Raw genomic sequence first — 19,336 nt, 5'->3', positions numbered from 1 at the left:
AAAGACGTTTCAAGAAGCAATGTCTTCTAGAGACGCTGCCTTTTGGAAAGAGGCCATTAATGATGAAATGGACTCAATTATATCCAACAACACTTGGGTTTTGGTTGATCTTCCTCTTGGATCAAAACCTATAGGTTGTAAGTGGGTCTTTAGGAGAAAGTACAATACAGATGGTTCTGTCCAAACCTTCAAAGCAAGATTAGTTGCAAAAGGTTTCACTCAAAAGGAAGGCATAGACTATTTTGATACATATGCTCCTGTTGCAAGAATAACATCCATTACAGTCCTTTTATCCTTTGCCTCTATCTATGATCTTTACGTACATCAAATGGATGTTAAAACAACCTTTTTAAATGGGAACCTTAGTGAAGAAATATATGTGCAACAACCTGAAGGATTTGTTCTTCCGGGAAACGAGAAGAAAGTTTGTAAATTGATAAAGTCTCTTTATGGTCTTAAACAAGCGCCTAAACAGTGGCATGAAAGATTTGATAGTGTAATACTATCAACCGGATTCGTACATAATAATGCAGACAAGTGCATTTACTCTAAATTTACAAAAGAATATGGAGTAATAATTTGTTTATATGTCGATGACATGCTGATTTTTGGTACGAATCTACAAGGAATTACCGAGACCAAGAAGTATCTAACCTCAGTTTTTAAAATGAAGGATTTAAATGAAGTTGATACTATTTTGGGAATCAAGGTCAAAAGAGATAACAAGCAAGTGACTTTGTCACAAGCACATTATATAGATAAAATCCTTACTAAATTCAGTCATTTAGGAATAAAGGGGTATAATACTCCTTATGATTCTAGTGTTAAGCTAACTGCAAATACTGGAAGAGCAGTAGCACAGTTGGAGTATGCAAGTGCGATAGGTAGTATGATGTATGCAATGCATTGCACTAGACCCGACATTGCATTTGCTGTTTGTAAACTTTCAAGGTTTACCAGTAATCCAGGTAATGATCATTGGAAAGCAATAAGTAGAGTACTTGGATATTTAAAATATACAAAGCACTTAGGCATTTGCTATAATGGTTTTCCTAATGTATTAGAGGGATATTCTGATGCAAGTTGGATTACAAGTGTTAATGATAATAAATCCACATCAGGATGGATATTTACTCTAGGCGGTGGAGCCATTAGTTGGGCATCCAAGAAACAAACATGTATTTCCCATTCTACTATGGAATCTGAATTTATTGCATTAGCAGCTGCTGGAAAAGAAGCAGAATGGCTGAGGAATATGTTACTTGATATAAAGTTGTGGCCACAACCTATGCCAGCCATTTCCATATTCTGTGATAGTGAGACTACAATGTGTGTTGCTCACAATAAAATATATAATGGGAAATCGAGACATATAAGCTTGAGACATGCTTATATAAGAGAATTAATTACAAATGGAGCTATAGCTATAATATATGTGAGATCAAATAAGAATTTGGCTGATCCACTTACGAAGCCATTAGGTAGAGATGTAGTACAACAAACTTGTGGAGGGATGGGGCTGAGACCCTTAAATTAAATACAAGGAATGGGAACCCCACTTTGAGTTAGTATACACTCTAACAATATAAGTTCAATGGGTAATAACAAGTTACTTGTATTGTTTAAGCACTGATCTCCTCTTTAGGAGCCCTAATTCTATTGTACTACTTACTGTTATATGAGGAGTTAAGGAGTTGTTAAATGCTTGTTATAACAGGGGCATAAAGACAAACTCCAAAGTGCATACTGTTACATGAAGAGGTTGATTAATCTTAATGGAATTATTAATGTCTGGAGTAACAGGGACATAGTAACTAATTCCACCTATATGAATATTGAAGTGGTGCCGCTTCTAGCAAGATTTAAAGGGTTGATCTTGTAAATATTCATGAATTCAGGATGAGCACATGGCCGTAAACGTGCTAAAGCGAATACTGGATTTTCTAAGCTACTAGATAACGCTGTGTGTGTGGTATTTTCGGTTTTGGCACAAGGATTTGTGGTTCAAATCTTAAGATACCATTAACTTCGTCAAAACTTTAATATACTTACACTAAAGGAAAGTTCAAATCTGTAAAAGATACTTTCAATTATTCACAAGTGTTATGAAGTGAAATAACAAACTAGTGGGGGATTGTAAGATAGTTTGTTATTGGCAAGTTGGAAGTTGGATTCTTCCCACATCGGAAGAAAGAAGTTCTGTGCCTGTCATGTGAAACACTCCCGGGACCGACCTTACTCGTACCGTGCCTGTTAGCCTCGGAACTGATCACTATGAAATAGCACATAACAGGCACGAGATTGTCTCAACATGCACGAGATTGTCTCAACAGGCACGAGATTGTCTCAACAGGTACGAGACTGACTCAACAGGCACGAGATTGTCTCAACAGGCACGAGATTAACTCAACAGGCACGAGATCCTAGAGTTAATTATTTATTTGAACTTTAAATTCAAAATTCGAATAAATAGTCGTGTCTGTTTGTGAAACAAGACATCTTTCTGAAAGGGTCTATTGGTTGCCTATAAATACACAAGAATTCCAACGAATTGTATATAGAAAATCACAAGTGTTACTGCAGGCTTTATTGTATCCTGAAGAGAATCGTTTTGTATTTTCCCTAAATTAGTATACAAGCGATAACTCTTTAAGGACAGTCGATTTTCACGCCTCAAAGCCAATTTGATTATTTTATTTCTAACATCCTATGTATAGCTAATGCATAGAAAACCATGGCATTAGCTATACAAAGGCTATTAATGCATGCATTAGCATGGTTAAAGACAAAATTATCCTTAAAGTCCCTTAAGTTAAAGAATATGGAGGGCATTTTTGTAAACAATTAAATTTCTTAAAAATTATGCAATGCATTTTAATTTTTAATACACCACACCAAACAATGCATAAGAAATAATCTCTATATAACTAATGGTTGCATTATTAATCCCTGTATTTTTAACCCCTGCATTACTAATGCACCTTATTTAGCGTTATTAGAATAAGTAAACCTTCTTTGTTGGCACATCCAAATTCCAAAACATAAGATTTCTTTTACGGGATATAAGGGAACCTGTAGTTATAAGATTGCATTGGCATAAAGAGGTAAGAGTTAATGTTAATGTTAATGATTGAGGAGGAGGCATTGAGGTGTATTTCTATTATTGGTTTAAATCAAACGTCAAAAGGTCATTGGAAACTGAAAGATATTGGCATTAGCTTTACTGTCCAACTAATCAAACTAGAAATTGAAATGGAAAGTAGATTTAGAAAAAGGAAAAAAAAGAGATATTAAATAAAGGATATTAATAATACAGCTTATATAAAGTTGGAAGAATGAGATATTATAATTTAGATATAGTCTTCAGAATTAAAATTTAAATAATAAATTCTATTAAATGTAACTTTTATGTTTAAATATGACATTCCAACCTCAAAATGCAAAAGATGATATTAAATTTGGAAACGAGAGGGTATTAAGCAAAATATAAAAATAAGTTTTTGATAATTTAAATAGCAGTAATAAACTGTAATTAAAAAAAACAACGGTTTATGCGCAAACAATCTATATACAATGACATTCGCAAGTTTTAAGGTTAAATTTCTTTATTGATTTTTGTAATCAACCCTTTAAGTGATTAAAGTTGTATAAATTAATTATATTCTGCGCATCACATATATTCTTCTAATTTTTGATTTCAAGAAGAAAAAATTAAGTTTTTAATATTGGACTAATGAATTCAAGTATTTAACTAGTGGAACATGATCCGTCTTGTTTTGGATTGAAACATAATTGGTTATTTGTATAAAATAAAATTATAAATAAATATCTTAAAATTCACACTACGAATTCATGAAAGAAGAAAATGTCAGAATATATCACTCTATTGATAATTACTACTATTAATTTTCTTAAGATTAATTAGGCTTGGCTTATGCAGGCGATGCATTAACAAGAAGAAAAAAAAAACAAAGAGGAAAAAGAAAAGGGATTTTTACCTATCTATACCATATATCAAACCTTATTACCAAAAATGTTCATAATTTGTTATTTACCTGTGTAGTCCATACTTTTACTACAAATTATATACCAATCCAAAAATAGGTAGATTTTGCCATAAAAAACGCGCTAAAATGAAGGCACCAGATCTGCGTGTGATTCTGTCAACATTAAATTCGAATTGCTGCGTATTCTCTCCTTCCTCAACGGAAAGAGATCTCTCTTCTCTCACTCAATTACAATTCTCAAAAAACGCAAGCTACTGAAGCTCCAGTAATCAAACGGAAAGGAGATTTGTGTTCTTCATCTTCATCTTCATCTTCATCTGTTCTTCCATATATTTTCCGCCATTGATAGCCATTAAAAAGCTTGAAAGCTTTGAATTCAAATTTGGGTTTTCAAAAATCATTATTTGTTTGGATTGGGTGTTGTTGTAAATAATTCGGAATATGTTTAGGAGTTTATATCTCAATTTTGAGGGGTTTTGGTGAAGATTAGACTTGGTTTTGACTGAATTTTAGATTGAAACTCGAAGAAGAAGAAGACGTATTTCCAGAAATTGTAGATAAATTGTAGTTAAATTGTAGAATTGTAGATATATTGTAGATAAATTGTAGATGAATTATAGATTGGGAAGACTAAAACTTCTACAAATCTTCTACAATTATGTCGAAAATGCCAATTATGCTATAATTGAAATGAGATTTTGGATATTAAAATTCAATGTATCTATTTTGTAGATATCTTGTAGATAAATTGTAGATTATTTGTATTCTGATTGTAGATGCATTATTTTCTGTTTTCATAAATCCAAAACGACTAAAGCTTCTACAAAATCTTCTGCAAAAAACAGTCTACAATTTATCTACAATTTTTCTAATTTGACTACAAAATATCTACAAATTCTGGAAATATGTCTTCTTCATCTTCTTCTTCGAGTTTCAATCGACTGTGTTAACCAGTAACCTTCAACCACTGCCCCCCCAAAAAAAAGAGGTCAAAGAATTTCGAACTCTCTGCCATTATTATTTCCAGTGGGAATTCAAGCGGTTCGATCAAAGAATTTAAAATTTTCTTGTGAATCTTAAAATATGATATTCTTCGACGGTGGTGGGCAGTTGGGGATGATAAACGAGAGGAAGCATAAGAGCATCGTGAGTTGTGTGTGTGTTGTGAACAGTTGAGATGAAAGGAAAGAGAAAGTGGGAAGATAAAGTCCTATTATTATGCCTAATATAAATGAACCCTTAATTATATCCCTAATTTGAATTATGGTATAGAAATGATAATTTAGTATGCTTAAATGTAATAAACACAAACCTTAAACATCGAGGGTAATAAAATTTGATATATGATATAGGTACGTAAAAATCATAACTCACCAAAACGACACCCCTCCTCGCAACTCTCTCTCTCTCTTCTGCCCAGCTCTTGTTCATCCGTTCGAGACGGTTTTCTGTGCAGGCTCCTTCGTAAGCATACTGAATTTCAGAAGAAGGGGCAATTCCGTCAGCTTTTTATCCATATGGGTTTGATCTGAAACCTTCAAAAATTTCCAGGTGTAGGTCTTTTTTCTGCCAATTGAGTGCTGCTAAAAGAGCTACTATAAAAGACACTGTTTTTGGAGTAAAGATTCAAACTTTTTGCTTCTATGGAGGCTTACAAGAGATGGGTTAGAAGGAATCGTGATTATGTTCGCCAATTGAGTTCTCTAGCCAGTGTAAGCCCCTCCTCTTAAACTCTTAACATTTATTGGTTTTATTTTTTAATTTCTATTGTTGTTAGCACAGGTGTCTTTTTACCTCTTGGTTTTTGTCCTGATTAATTGTGTTATATTTTTGGCTTCTGCTAGCTTGCATGTTGATGCTGTTTTGTTATTGGCAATTGTGTGTGAGAACTATTCTTGATTCTGCTTCAGTTTGGGATGATAGTTTCGAGAATGGAACTGATTATGGTGTATGAATCCTAGATAGCTGGTTTATATCTGGATTAGGGATGTGGGTTGCTCTGTGTAAAAACAGCTAATTTATGATGAATGATTATTTATTATTGGAATGAGAGGGGCCGAATAGAATGGAAGGGACATAGAGCCGGCTCCAAGTCCCCTACAAGTTGGGGATTGAGGCATAGTTGAATATTCTTAATAAGCCAATATATCTATTATGAGTATTATGTTGGAGGTTTGTTCCCTTAATTTTTCTTTTGGGGTTTACATATTTCTTTTAAAATTTATCCAGAATAAGAATGTGTTGTTTCGCCAAGTGTTGGTTTTAAATCTCCGCTCAGACTTATCTTAGAAGCTTTTCTAATTCAGCTCGAGGAATGAAGCTGGTTCTAACCATGTATTGCTAGCAAACTGTTAAGGATATGTTACCTTGCCAACATGTGAGGCCTATTACTAGGGGGTTTGTTGAAGAAATTTTATGCAATTTTTCTGTGTTGAAGTTAATTTTGATTTAACTGCTTATATAGGTTCTTCTTTTGCTTTATCCTACCTGTCCTCCCCCCTTCCCTCGGCTGACCCATCCATTAAAAAAACGAAAGCACATATTTGTGCTGCCCCTATGTTTGTGATTGAGTAAGCCAAGATTGTAAAGACTATTGTCTTTTCTAAAGTTTTTGGGTGTAATGGAACTTTGTACCATAGCTTAGATCTTGATTAGTTACGGTAGATTTAAAATATTGAAGAACGAAGGAGATGGCCAAAATTTGGCGGGCCTCCCTTTCTAAAATATTTTCATTTTTTCTTTTTGGATCCTGCAGTAGTATATGTAAGTTTCATTGTTGTCACTCACTTCTACTGATCAAAAAAAAGATCTTACATTATTGTCATTAGCACCGTTTGATTGTCAAGTGCATGAAATCTAGTAGATGGTGATAATCTGGTTTCTAATGTACGACCAGGGAATGACATGGCTTCTTCCAGAGCGGTTTGCTGCATCAGAAATTGGGCCAGAAGCAGGTTTATTTGAAATTTTGGTAACATTGGGCCTCTTCTTGCTGCTTATAAAACTCAGAATAATACCTTTTCTATTTCTAATTAGCTTCCACCATGCGTCTCTTCTTAGGAAGCAAGGCACAAAAATACTGGCAGTTAATCTTTCTGATGTCATTTTGTGAAAATTTTGCAAGTTTAACCAATCAAAGAATATTAAGTATCTTGTCGCTTCATATAATGTTTTAGTTCCCATTGTAACCTTTTTTTTGTAGGCGCCATTTTAATGTAAATAAGTAACTTATTGATGTAGTGGTTTAGCTATGTTGGTTTTCCTACTCCGCATGGTTATGTTTATTCATTGCGCCCTATTTTTTGGCAGTCTCCTCGATCCTTGGAATGGTTACCACCGTAAATGAGCATATTATAGAGACAGCTCCAACCCCTGCGCGTACAAGTTCTGCAGAGACTTCTTTTCTCCCTTTGTCATTATGCCTTACTTTGCTGAGGGACTTGGAAACATTGATTGAAGTAGTAGCTGAGCAGCTCTATGGTGAAGACAAAAAATGGAATTTAATTGTTCTTACAGAGGCTGCCAAGTAAGTTACATATTTAACTTTCACGCTACTTAGTTACCAGCTTCAGCCTCAAATACTCTTTATTTCAACTTCAACTCAAATATTATCCAAACACCTACAAGTGGTAATTTATGATTAAACATTTGTACTGCAACTTCTCTTCCAATGGATGCCAGGGTGTGTGTTAGGCTGGCTGCTTTCAGAAATACAGGATATAAAATGCTTTTGCAAGGTGGGGAGACTGAAAACTTAGAAGATTCAGGTGATTCGAGTCCACAAGAAAGCATGGGGCATTTAACGAAGCCCATCCGGAATCAAGGACCGGGTGCCAATCACCTTCAGGGTTGGAACTCATGGAATCTTGAAGGTAGGGCAATGTCCGCCTTAAGTAACTTCGGTCAGAATGCTAGGACGGTTTCTGAGCCTACTTGGTTGCGCAGGGTTCAACAGCATCAAGCAATTCTGGAACCTCCAAGTAATTATTTGTTTCAGCTGAACTAAAATCTTTTGCTTCTGTTGGTGAAACAGTTATTTTCTAATGTGTTAACTTTCCTTATGTTATTACAGCTAAGGTGATCACAAAGCCCAGTCTGTCAACCTTCTTATCTGAGAAAGGTACTCGTGGAGGGTTATTTGTGACCGGGGAGATTATGTTCATCCTAAGGCCTCTTATTTATGTCTTCCTGGTAAGGAAATATGGAACACGATCGTGGTTTCCTTGGTTCATCTCTTTGGCTGTGGATCTCATGGGGAACAGCATTCTCTCGGTCATAACAATGCCCCAGGATAGCAGGAAAGACCAGCATTTTCAATTTTCTAAATCCGAGAAGGATGAGGTTCGGAATTACAGATTATTGCACAAAATCTTTTTATCTATAGCTTAAACTAATTTCTAATTCACTTTTATTATCCTTAATGGTACCTCCCCTCACCCCATCAAAGAAAAGGCTTCTATTCCCTCAAAAAAGAAAATAAGAGGTGTACCTATCTGCTGTTCCGGTTACCAAATCTCATACTAAACATTTTGCATTGTTGCTTCAGACGTGTTTCATTCAATGGTGGATGGAATAGCGTGTTATTGGTCTTTCTCACTCTTTGTCTTGACTGTCTTGAAAATTACCGTTCTTATCTCCCTGGGGGCTAAAAGTGGTATTTTGAATCCTCCTTGGTGACTCGTACTTCCAACCTGAGGTGGATGGCCCTTTCCACTAGGAATCCATCACTACTCAATCTGCATTTCTTATTTTGTCTTGTCGAGACTATGGATTTTCATTCCATTTCTTGCTTTCTGTCTCACCCTTTCTCCCCTTTGAATATTCAGCTAATTTGTTCATTAGCTTTTGAATTTATCTATTGCAGCCATAAAATTTTACTTCACCTGTAAATGATACTATGTTTTACTCCAAAAACTGCAGTTAAAAAGAAGGAAGCTGCTTTGGGTGCTTTACCTCATGCGAGATCCATTTTTCTCCGAATACACCAGGTAAAGAAACTCTTTTTCTGTCATTTCTTGTTAGGTGCTTCATATAAGAAACGCAGGAAAGTGAACTAACAGAAATTAAAGCAATGCTAATGCCTTAAAATGATTTCAGGCGAAGACTTGAAAACACTCAAAAAATTGTAGAACCTGTTCCTGTAGTTGGATTTTTCGCAGGTATTTTTAACGCACTTTTGTACCTAGTTTCAAGAGTTGCTCCATTTAACATTGTTGATTTAAATTTTCACATGATCCTTCCTAACAATTTTTTTTCTTTGATGTGTAGAAAAATTTATTGAACTACTTATTGGAGCCCAGACTAGATATACCTACATGTCTGGTTCTTGAAGGGAAGCCACTGAATGTTTGATGCATTCTTTGTTACTCCTATTTGGCAATGGAGATCAACTTTTTCTCTTTTTTTTTTCAGTTGTAGCATTTTGAAATCATAATCAAGAAAAGGTGTAGCATTTTGAAATTAGAACTAAGAATAGGTGTATAATTATGTTTCTATCCAAAAGTATATGGAGGTTTGATGCTGCATCAGATGGAGCAGTGATCAAACACTATTATATTGCTGGCTGTTTATTTTATAAATCATGGTGCACTAAGCTCCCGCTATGCGCGGGGTCTGGGGAAGGGCCGGACCACAAGGATCTATCGTATGCAATTTTACCCTGTTTTTTTGCAAGAGGTTGTTTTCACGGTTAGAATCCGTGACCTCCTGGTCATGTGACATAACTTTATTTTATAAATCATGATTAATACTCGGTGGTTAAAGTTGCAGCAGATTACAAACAAATTTAGTTTATCTTTTTCCTACAATTAGTAGCTAACATCATTTTGACAATGATATATAAGAATAATAATATGTTGGAAACTACTCGAATTAGGGTCTGAAGACAAGTAGTCATTTTGAGTGTGAAGACCTGAACTAAAATATGAAAAGGAAGCTTAATCTAAAAAGTAATTGGAAAATCTGGCGATGGTAAACATGTGCGCACCTTGATTATTAGTACATTTGAGTATTTTCAAGTATCTCAATAAAACTCCTTTGCCCTTTTACTTGCTAATGTATTTTATATCATTGGATTAAAGTGACCGACAACTAAAGGTATCCGTTTATGATAAGTTTAATCTGATAACTCAAAAAATAAAGTAAATAACTTGTTCGAGCCGATTATAATACAAGGATAATATAAATATTTCTAAAAACGTGGCTTAGCTAGGGTTTGCAGTGGGGGTACAAACACTCTTTGGGACCATCCTCTAATCTCCCTACCAAGTTTGGTCTTGTAGGTGACGCATAGTCCTATAGATTTAGGTGGCATTCGGATTTTGGTTTTTGGTCTAATTTTTGTAAAACAATTTGCGTATTTAAAATTGGTTTTTAGAAGAAAGAGTTTTGTCTGAAGAAAAGTTTTGGTTGAATATTCGAAAAGGAAAAAGGAAAAAAAAACTTTTGAAGACAATAGGAAGACAGAATGCCAAGGTCATATGAGTAAAAAGTATACTTTCAATTGGTATTTAGATTTTAGACTAAACCTACAAAAACATTATATTTAACCGTACGGCGAAGCTACTTCTTCTTATTGGATGCCCGGTGCCCACCAAAGCACAGACTCTACTCATCCAGCTGGTGAGGCTATTACACTACAAATTGACAAGGATTGATAATAAGCACAAATCAGGCCTTTCGCCGGGATAAAAGGAAGATTCTTTATAGAAGATTTATCACTTAAATATGGTTAGTTAAATATATTGTGACCTCAATTTGTCATATAATCAAAATAAATATGGGTTGTTAATGTTATTTGATGTAAATATTAGACCAAATTGGCAACCGTTGGTTGGGGTTTGTTTTGAATTTTCACATTGGTTTCCTTGACCAACACAGGCTTATTAAGACTAATAGCCCGTTTTGCCCAAGCTTATCCAAGCTAAAAGTACTTTTTTTAATAAAAAAGAGTGTTTTTCTTTCTTTCTTTTTAAAGTGTTTTTTTTTCAAAGTTGAAGCGTTTGACCAAGTTTTTAGAAGAAAAAAAAGTGATTTGAGGAGAAGCAGAAACAGAAAAAAGTAACTTCTTTCCAGAGGCACTTTTTTGAGAAAAATACACTTAGAAACACTTTTTAAAAGCTTGGTCAAACACTAATAGCCTGTTTGGAAAGACACCTTGGAAATGAATTTACTTGGTTAGCATGGAATTGAGTGTAATTGGAGGGGTGTAATTACACTCTTCAACTCTCAAGGTGTAATTACACTCTTCAATTCTCAGGGGGGGGTGAGAATTTGTGGTAATTACACTGTGTAATTACAAGGTTGCTTTTTAGTTTTTTTCCTTTTTGTTTTTATTTTAATTTATTTTCTTTATAACTTTTTATTCTATTATTTTAATTTTTAAATTTTATTTTTACTTTTTAATTTCTTTTGAAATTTTAAAATATATTTTTCTTTGTACATTATTTATTTTTATTTCTCTATCTTTACTTCTTGTGATTCCATGTAATTGCTTATATTTTATTTTTTATTTATTTTATTATTCTATTTTTTGAAACTACATCTCCTAATATTAGAAATAATGAGTCATTAACAAACTTGACATATAATGAGTGATGAAACTAAAGTGAAATTTCGTTGTTGAATGTGGTTATAGATTTGTCATGTTTCCTAATCTTAAGTTGCAGTGGGACTTACTAATATTATGTTGGAATTTGACATATGTTAAACTATTTTTTTTTAAAATTTTGAAAATGTGTTATATTCATGGTTCTAATTTACTTGTTTTAGTAGTATTGGCTCACATTGCATGTTGTTCATTTTTTAGTTGGAATTGATAGATTAGTTTTGTCAAACATTTGAATAATGTTATGACACTATATTTATGAATATTAATTTATTTTATCAAACATGAACTCCATGATGTTCTTACAAAACATATATTTTTAATTTTTGCAAGTATCTAAACTAAATATTATTAATTTTAATATATATATTATTTTTACAATATTAGTTATAAATATCTGATTACTAACTAATGTATATTCACGAAAAAATATACATCTTAAATACCAAATATAATGTCATTTACACTTATAAAAATTTATAGGCATATATTTATTATATTAACTTTTAGTTTTTGATAAGTATTTAATTTAAAATTTAATCTAATTGTGTAATTATATTTGTGCAACCAAACAGTAAACTTGTAATTACACTATGACAAACAAACAAGTCGTCGTAATTACACAACTGTGTAATTACTACCCTAGTAATTACACCAATTCCAATTACAGGGTGACTTTCCAAACAGACTCTAATTGTTGCTTAGAAGTGCTTTTCAAATTAATTAGTCAAACACAAACTATTTTTTACCAAAATTACTTTTAATAAAAAAACACTTTCTCAAAATAAGCTGATTTTTCCTGCCGGCCAAACATGCTATAACTTGGTTTGGTTTTCACAATGCAACGAGCTATGCATGATCTAAGTTGCAATCTAATTGATTAACAAATTTAAGTCGAATGCTTGCCATTCTTAACCAAACTTTAGAGATTAAGATCATGGCATTTCCATCATATTAAAGTACTGAGGTCCAGCACCTATTAACCCATTTACTACAGTAGCCCAACTCGTGCCACTGCCCTACTCTGCTTCTTTCCATATGAGTGCATCATCGACTAGAGATGGTACCCTAACCGAGGGGTCTGTATTTTAAAGCAGTAGATACCAATTCGATGGATTTGGTCAGTTTTAAAAATCTTTTGACAACTCTAGCCATCCCCTAACCTCATTCTTGGCCTATTTGCGGTAGGTAGAAAATAAAATTACCCGTAAAATATCTATCTTGCGTGTATAATTTTAGGAGTAGATATGTTTAAATATGATTGGATAATATGTATTTTCACTTTCATTTGCGATTTTATCATAAGATTAAATTACATTTTGATGTAAATAATATGTATAGAAGGTAGAACCCCCTCAATCAACGTAGTGACATTTATTGGTTCTACACAAATTAAATCATGGTCACACCAAAGCCCATCTTTAGGAGCTATGAGTAATGAGTACTGGCGTTCTATATATAAGCTATGGAAGCAGCACAAACACACTCCATCCCCATGGAATCTAAAAACACCAACAACATTAACAAGTCCTACATGGCAGCGCCACCATCGGCACGGCGTCGGCAGGTAGCTCCGCCAATCGCAACACCATTAATATCTCCCAAGCAAGAGCCTCATGATATGGCTGAGAAACCGCCGGCACCACCCATTATCAAAGTGACACTACCCACCCCAACACTGAAACAGTCGGTATCACCTCCACATATGCCACCGTCACCGCCACCGACACCGCATAACAAGGCTGTTACATCTACAAAAGACCGACACACCAAGGTAGAAGGAAGAGGGCGGAGGATAAGAATGCCGGCAACATGTGCCGCCAGAGTCTTTCAACTTACCCGTGAACTTGGTCACAAAACTGACGGCGAAACTATTCAGTGGCTCTTACAACATGCTGAACCTTCCATAATCTCCGCTACTGGCACAGGCACTACCCCTGCCATTGCCGTCTCAGTTAACGGCTCCGTCGAAATCCCCACCACTAAAAATGGCCCTTTAACGCGGAAACGCAAACGTTGTACTACTAACAGTGAATTTATCAACGTTAAACAAAGAAGTAATTGCCATGCAATTATGACTACATGCAGTCCTAGTACTATTGACGTGAAGTGTAACAAAGTGACAACTATTTTCGCTCCCGTTATGTCAATAGTACCAAGTCAGACAATACTGCCACACGTGTCAATGTTCGCTGTTCCTACAAGAATAAACTCAATGGCAGCAGCGTCACCTGTTTGGATAATTCCACAAACACCATTGATAACAAGAACACCAAGTGTAGCTGATCAGGTGTTGGCGGTGCAGCCTATTAATTGTTGTTGTTATTTCCGTGTTGCGGAAGTCAAATGTATATAGTATGAATAAGTCACAACTATTGTACCAAAAATTATGACAGCCACCAAATAATAAATAAGACAATAAAACAATAATAAAAGAAACACCAGAATTTACGAGGTTCGATTAATTTTGCTTACTCCTCGGACACAACCAATATTTTATTCCACTCCAAAAATATAAGTGAAATAATACTAAAGAGAGAAGATACAAATGCCTTAAGAAGATAAGAAGACAAATGAGAGGTGTGTTTAAATCCTGAACATTAGACCTTCTTTTATAGGGAAAAATCCCCCCCAACTCTACTTCCCAACCGACGTGGGACAATTTGACATCTTCAACAAATCTCCACCTTGACAAAATTCCACATCTTCAATTCTCTCTCAATAACAAATTTTGGTTGTGTCTTCATCTTCAATCTTTAGTGTTCAATAATGTTGATCAAATCCAAACAATGTTGAAACTTGATCGTAGTCACCACTTTTGTCAGCATATCAGCAGGATTCTCTGTAGTATGAATTTTCTTCACCGTGACTCCACCTTCTTCAATGATTTCTCGTAGAAAATGATACCGAACATCAATGTGCTTCGTCCTTGCATGATAAACTTGGTTCTTTGCTAATTGAATAACACTTTGACTATCACAAAAAATTGTGATACTTTTTTGTTCAACACCAAACTCCTTTAGCAATCCTTGAAGCCAAATTGCCTCGTTTACAGCCTCTATAATAGCCATGTACTCTGCCTCTATTGTAGACAAAGCAACTGTTGACTGCAAAGTAGACTTCCAACTAACTGGTGCCTTTGCAAAAGTAAACACATAACCAGTAGTTGATCTTCGTTTGTCCATATCACCGCAAAATCTGAGTCACAATATCCAATTACAGACTGATTGCATTCCTGCTCAAAAACTAACCCAACATCTACAGTATTATGAATATACCGTAGAATCCACTTCACAGCTTGCCAATACTCCTTTCCTAGATTATGCATATATCTGCTAATAACTCCAACAGCTTGTGAAATGTCAGGTCTCGTACAGACCATTGCATACATCAAGCTACCAACAACATTTTCGTATGGTACATTTGACATATACTCTCGTTCAGCTTCATCCTTTGGCGACATAATAGTACTTAGCTTAAAATGGGGAGCAAGTGGAGTACTAACTGGCTTAGTCTTTTCATCTATGCCAAAACGTTGTAGTACTCTTTTCAAATATTCTTTCTGAGATAAACAAAGTTTCTTTGAACGTCTATCTCTTATTATCTCCATGCCAAGAATTTTCTTTGCCTCACCCAAATCCTTCATCTCGAACTCCTTCTTCAGTTGAATCTTCAACTTATCAATTTCTTCCGAATTCTTGGAAGCTATCAACATATCATCAACATATAGGAGAAGATATACAAAGGAACCATCTTTAAGCTTGCGCAAATACACACAATGATCGTATTTGCTTCTCTTGTACCCTTGCCGCAACATAAACTCGTCAAATCGCTTGTACCATTGTCTAGAAGATTGTTTCAATCCGTACAACGATTTTTCAAGTTTGCACACCATATTTTCTTTTCCAGCAACTTTGAATCCTTCTGGCTGAGTCATGTAGATTTCCTCCTCCAAGTTTCCATGTAAAAACGCAGTTTTTACATCCATCTGAACTAGTTCCAAATCCAATTGTGCTACCAAAGCCAACATAATTCTAATGGAGGAATGTTTTACAACTGGAGAAAACACTTCATTGTAATCAATTCCCTCCTTTTGAGCATATCCTTTGGCCACCAATCTTGCTTTGTAGCGAACATCTACTTGGTTAGGAAATCCTTCCTTCTTTGCAAATACCCATTTGCACCCAATTGCTTTCTTTCCCTTCGGGAGATTGGCCAATCTCCATGTATGATTCTGATGAAGGGACTGTATTTCATCATTCATGGCAATCCTCCACTTATCTTCTTCTGAACTTTGGACAGCGTCTTTATAAGTGGTAGGAACATCATCAGCTACAATTGAGGTTGCACAAGCAACCGTCTCTATGAGACGAACAGGTTTCGTTATTGTTCTTTTTGGCTTGCTGGTTGCTATTGATTCAAGTTGTTGTTGAGGTTCCTGAGTTGGAATCTCCTCTACTGGCTCTCCTTCCAAAGGGTAATCTTCATTTGTTTCCTCCTCTGCTTCTTGTGTAGGAAAAATAAATTTTCCCTCAAACTCCACCTGCTTAGAAACACCTTCATTTTGTTTGGTATCTTCTGTTACCTTATTTACCATAGCAGATTCATCAAAGATAACATCCCTGTTGAATATTATTTTCTTTGTCATAGGATACCATAAGCGATATCCTTTGACTCCAGAAGTAATTCCCATAAAAATAGCCTTCTTTGCCCTTGGATTCAATTTTGACTCTGTCACATGATAATATGCAGTTGAGCCAAACACGTGCAAAGAGTCATAATCTACAGCAGGCTTTCCATACCATTTTTCAAATGGTGTCTTGCCATCAACAACAGTAGATGGTAAGTGATTAATGAGGTGACATGCATATGTAACTGCCTCAGCCCAAAATTCTTTGCCCAAACCAGCATTGGACAACATACACCGTACCTTCTCCAGCAAGGTCCGATTCAGACGTTCTGTCACTCCATTCTGTTGTGGTGTATGTCTGACAGTGAAGTGTCGGACGATGCCATCATTTTCACAGACCTTATTGAAATGATCATTTTTGTATTCACCTCCATTGTCTGTGCGAATACACTTGATCCTCTTGCCTGTTTGATTCTCCACCATCGTCTTCCATTTGAGAAAAATTCCCAACACTTCATCTTTGCTCTTCATTGTATACACCCATACTCTTCGGGAAAAATCATCAACAAAGGTTACAAAATAGTGCTTCCCACCCAATGAAGGTGTTTTGGAAGGACCCCAAACATCAGAGTGTACATAATCCAAAATGCCTTTAGTATTATGGATCGTTGTACCAAATTTAACCCTTGTCTGTTTCCCTTTAACACAATGCTCACAAAACTCCAAGTTGCAAGCCTTTACTCCTTTTAACAATCCTTGATCTGATAGAGTTTTCAAGGATTTTCCTCCAGCATGTCCCAAGCGCATGTGCCATAGCTTGGTTGCTTCTGCCTCTTTGTCGTCACTGGATGTCACTGTCGCTGTCCCAATAACTGTACTGCCACGATAGCGGTACATATTATTATTCTTCCGATTAGCCTTCATTACCACTAGTGCACCGGAGCATACTCTCATCACTCCATTTTCTGCAATGATTTTGAACCCTTTTGATTCTAGGGCTCCCACAGAGATGAGATTCTTCTTCAAATCCGGTACATATCGAACATCTGTTAATGTTCTGATCATTCCATCATGGTTCCTTAATCGTATTGAACCAATGCCATATGAGGTAAGAGGGCTGTTATCCGCTGTGTGGATGACTCCATATTCTCCTTCTTGAAATTCCACGAACCAGTCCCTGTTGGGACACATATGATAGCTACAAGCCGAGTCCATCAACCATATGTCTGATGATGTTGATGACTCTGTTGTAACTAATGAGAAGTCTGAATCATCACAATCAGCTACATTTGAATCCATAATGGCCTTTCCATTGTTATGTTTGGCCTTATTCTTCAACTTCGGACAGTCTTTCTTCCAGTGCCCCTTTTCTCGACAAAAGGCACATTCATCTTTGCTGGGTCTGGATCTTGACTTGGATCTTCCCTTCTTTGTCCTCGTTTGATTTTGAGGACGACCCCTCACAAATAGTGCTTCTCCTTCTCCGCCCTTCTGTTTTTCTCGCTTTCTTTGTTCATAGCTGTACAAAGCCGAACAAACTTCTCTGAGAGAAACTTCGTCATTTCCATGGAGTAGAGTAGTTTCAAGGTGCTCGTACTCATCAGGAAGTGACGCCAACAACATCAAGGCCAAGTCACCATCATCATAAGTTGTATCCATATTTTGCAAATCTGTGACCAACTTATTGAAACTGGTGATATGTTCATTCATCGTGGTACCAGGAACATAGGTGAAGTGAAACAGTCTCTTCTTCATGTACAATTTATTTTGACTGTTTTTCTTCAAAAATTTATCCTCCAGTGCTTTCCATAATTTACTTGCAGAAGTTTCCTTTGTGTATGGATATTTCTGCTCTCTAGCAAGGTAGGATCGAATGGTACCGCAAGCAACACGGTTGATAATTCTCCAATCTTCTTCTCCAATAACATCTGGTTTCTTTTCTTCAATGGCCAGATCTAGCCCTTGTTGAAAAAGGACATCTAGAACCTCGCCTTGCCACATCCCAAAATGTCCGGACCCGTCAAAAATTTCTACCGCAAATTTCGCATTTGACACAATTCTTGTCATAAGCGAAGATGCCAATGATGACGTATTGTTGATACTTGATGTAGATTCTTCCTGTTTATTGTCTCCCATCTTTGACACGAATATTATTTAATAGCTGACGATACAAATCAAGATTATTTCCTTTCTGGTGTGGAAGATCAGACTAAGCTGCAACCACAGAGCATACTAAGACAGAACCTTGACACAGTACCAAGATAAATCTTTTCTGATGTGGAAGATCAGACTATGCTGCAACCACAGAGCATACTTAGACAGTACCTTGGCTCTGATACCAATTGTTGCGGAAGCCAAATGTATATAGTGTGAATAAGTCACAATTACTATACCAAAAATTATGACAGCCACCAAATAATAAATAAGACAATAAAGCAACAATAAAAGGAACACCAGAATTTACGAGGTTCGGCTAATTTTGCCTACTCCTCGGACACAACCAATATTTTATTCCACTCCAAAAATACAAGTGAAATAATACTAAAGAGAGAAGATACAAATGCCTTAAGAAGATAAGAAGGCAAATGAGAGGTGTGTTTAAATCCTAAACATTAGGCCTTCTTTTATAGGGGAAAATCCCCCCCAACTCTACTTCTCAACCGATGTGGGACAATTTGACATCTTCAACATATAATATTTCTTATCTGGTATAAATATGGAATGATGGAAGATCAAGTTTTAACTTTTCCACTCTTAGATATTATCCTCTTTATCAGCTACCTACAGCAGTAACATACGTAAATATAAATGATATAACTGAAACAAAAATTAATTTGAGTCCACTGAATTCACAGTGTTTCCTTAAGGAATTTAATCCCCTCCTAGTACCCAAGGTTATGGATTATTTCCTCCCAGGATAGAACGAATTACACACTGATGTAGCGGTACTTCAAACCCCAGTATTTCAGCGAACGCAAATTTCGGCAGCAAATCACACTTACAGTTGTTTTGTTTGTAGTTTTAAAACAATGCAGAACAAGGGAGGAGAACTCAGAAGTCGAATGGAAATTTTGAGAGGAAGGAATGCAATGT

The 19,336-nt window shown here is 35.6% G+C and overlaps 2 protein-coding genes across 3 annotated transcripts; both read left to right on the top strand.

Annotated features, from left to right (window-relative positions):
• The first annotated feature begins 5,374 nt into the window (after window positions 1-5,374).
• LOC104249108 (peroxisome biogenesis protein 16) lies at window positions 5,375-9,586 on the top strand. Of its 2 annotated transcripts, none has more exons than XM_009805487.2 (8): window positions 5,375-5,719; window positions 6,904-6,978; window positions 7,317-7,533; window positions 7,689-7,987; window positions 8,080-8,348; window positions 8,928-8,995; window positions 9,105-9,166; window positions 9,276-9,586. In XM_009805487.2, exons 3-8 carry the CDS (start codon window positions 7,334-7,336, stop codon window positions 9,335-9,337), a joined length of 960 nt encoding a protein of 319 aa, XP_009803789.1. In that variant the 5' UTR covers window positions 5,375-5,719; window positions 6,904-6,978; window positions 7,317-7,333; the 3' UTR covers window positions 9,338-9,586. The 2 variants fall into 2 exon arrangements, with proteins under 2 accessions (XP_009803789.1, XP_009803788.1); XM_009805486.2 differs by having other exon boundaries at window positions 5,383-5,719; window positions 6,904-6,961.
• A 3,492-nt stretch (window positions 9,587-13,078) lies between these two features.
• Window positions 13,079-13,969, top strand: LOC104249109 (transcription factor TCP9-like). The gene has a single exon (XM_009805488.2). It carries the CDS (start codon window positions 13,079-13,081, stop codon window positions 13,967-13,969), a length of 891 nt encoding a protein of 296 aa, XP_009803790.1.
• The last annotated feature ends 5,367 nt before the right edge of the window (window positions 13,970-19,336 follow it).

Source organism: Nicotiana sylvestris, chromosome 1, assembly GCF_000393655.2.
Source record: "Nicotiana sylvestris chromosome 1, ASM39365v2, whole genome shotgun sequence".
Lineage (NCBI taxonomy): Eukaryota > Viridiplantae > Streptophyta > Magnoliopsida > Solanales > Solanaceae > Nicotiana > Nicotiana sylvestris.
Note: the sequence above shows the minus strand (reverse complement) of the source record. Positions and strands in the feature narration are given on the sequence as shown.

Excerpts from the sequence above, each read along its gene's own strand:
- LOC104249108 (XM_009805486.2), top strand. The coding sequence starts at position 5,651 with ATGGAGGCTTACAAGAGATGGGTTAGAAGGAATCGTGATTATGTTCGC. Across the intron at positions 7,988-8,079 it reads AGCAATTCTGGAACCTCCAA|CTAAGGTGATCACAAAGCCC; the intron begins GTAATTATTTGT and ends ATGTTATTACAG. Across the intron at positions 8,996-9,104 it reads TTTTTCTCCGAATACACCAG|GCGAAGACTTGAAAACACTC; the intron begins GTAAAGAAACTC and ends AAATGATTTCAG.
- LOC104249109 (XM_009805488.2), top strand. The coding sequence starts at position 13,079 with ATGGAAGCAGCACAAACACACTCCATCCCCATGGAATCTAAAAACACC.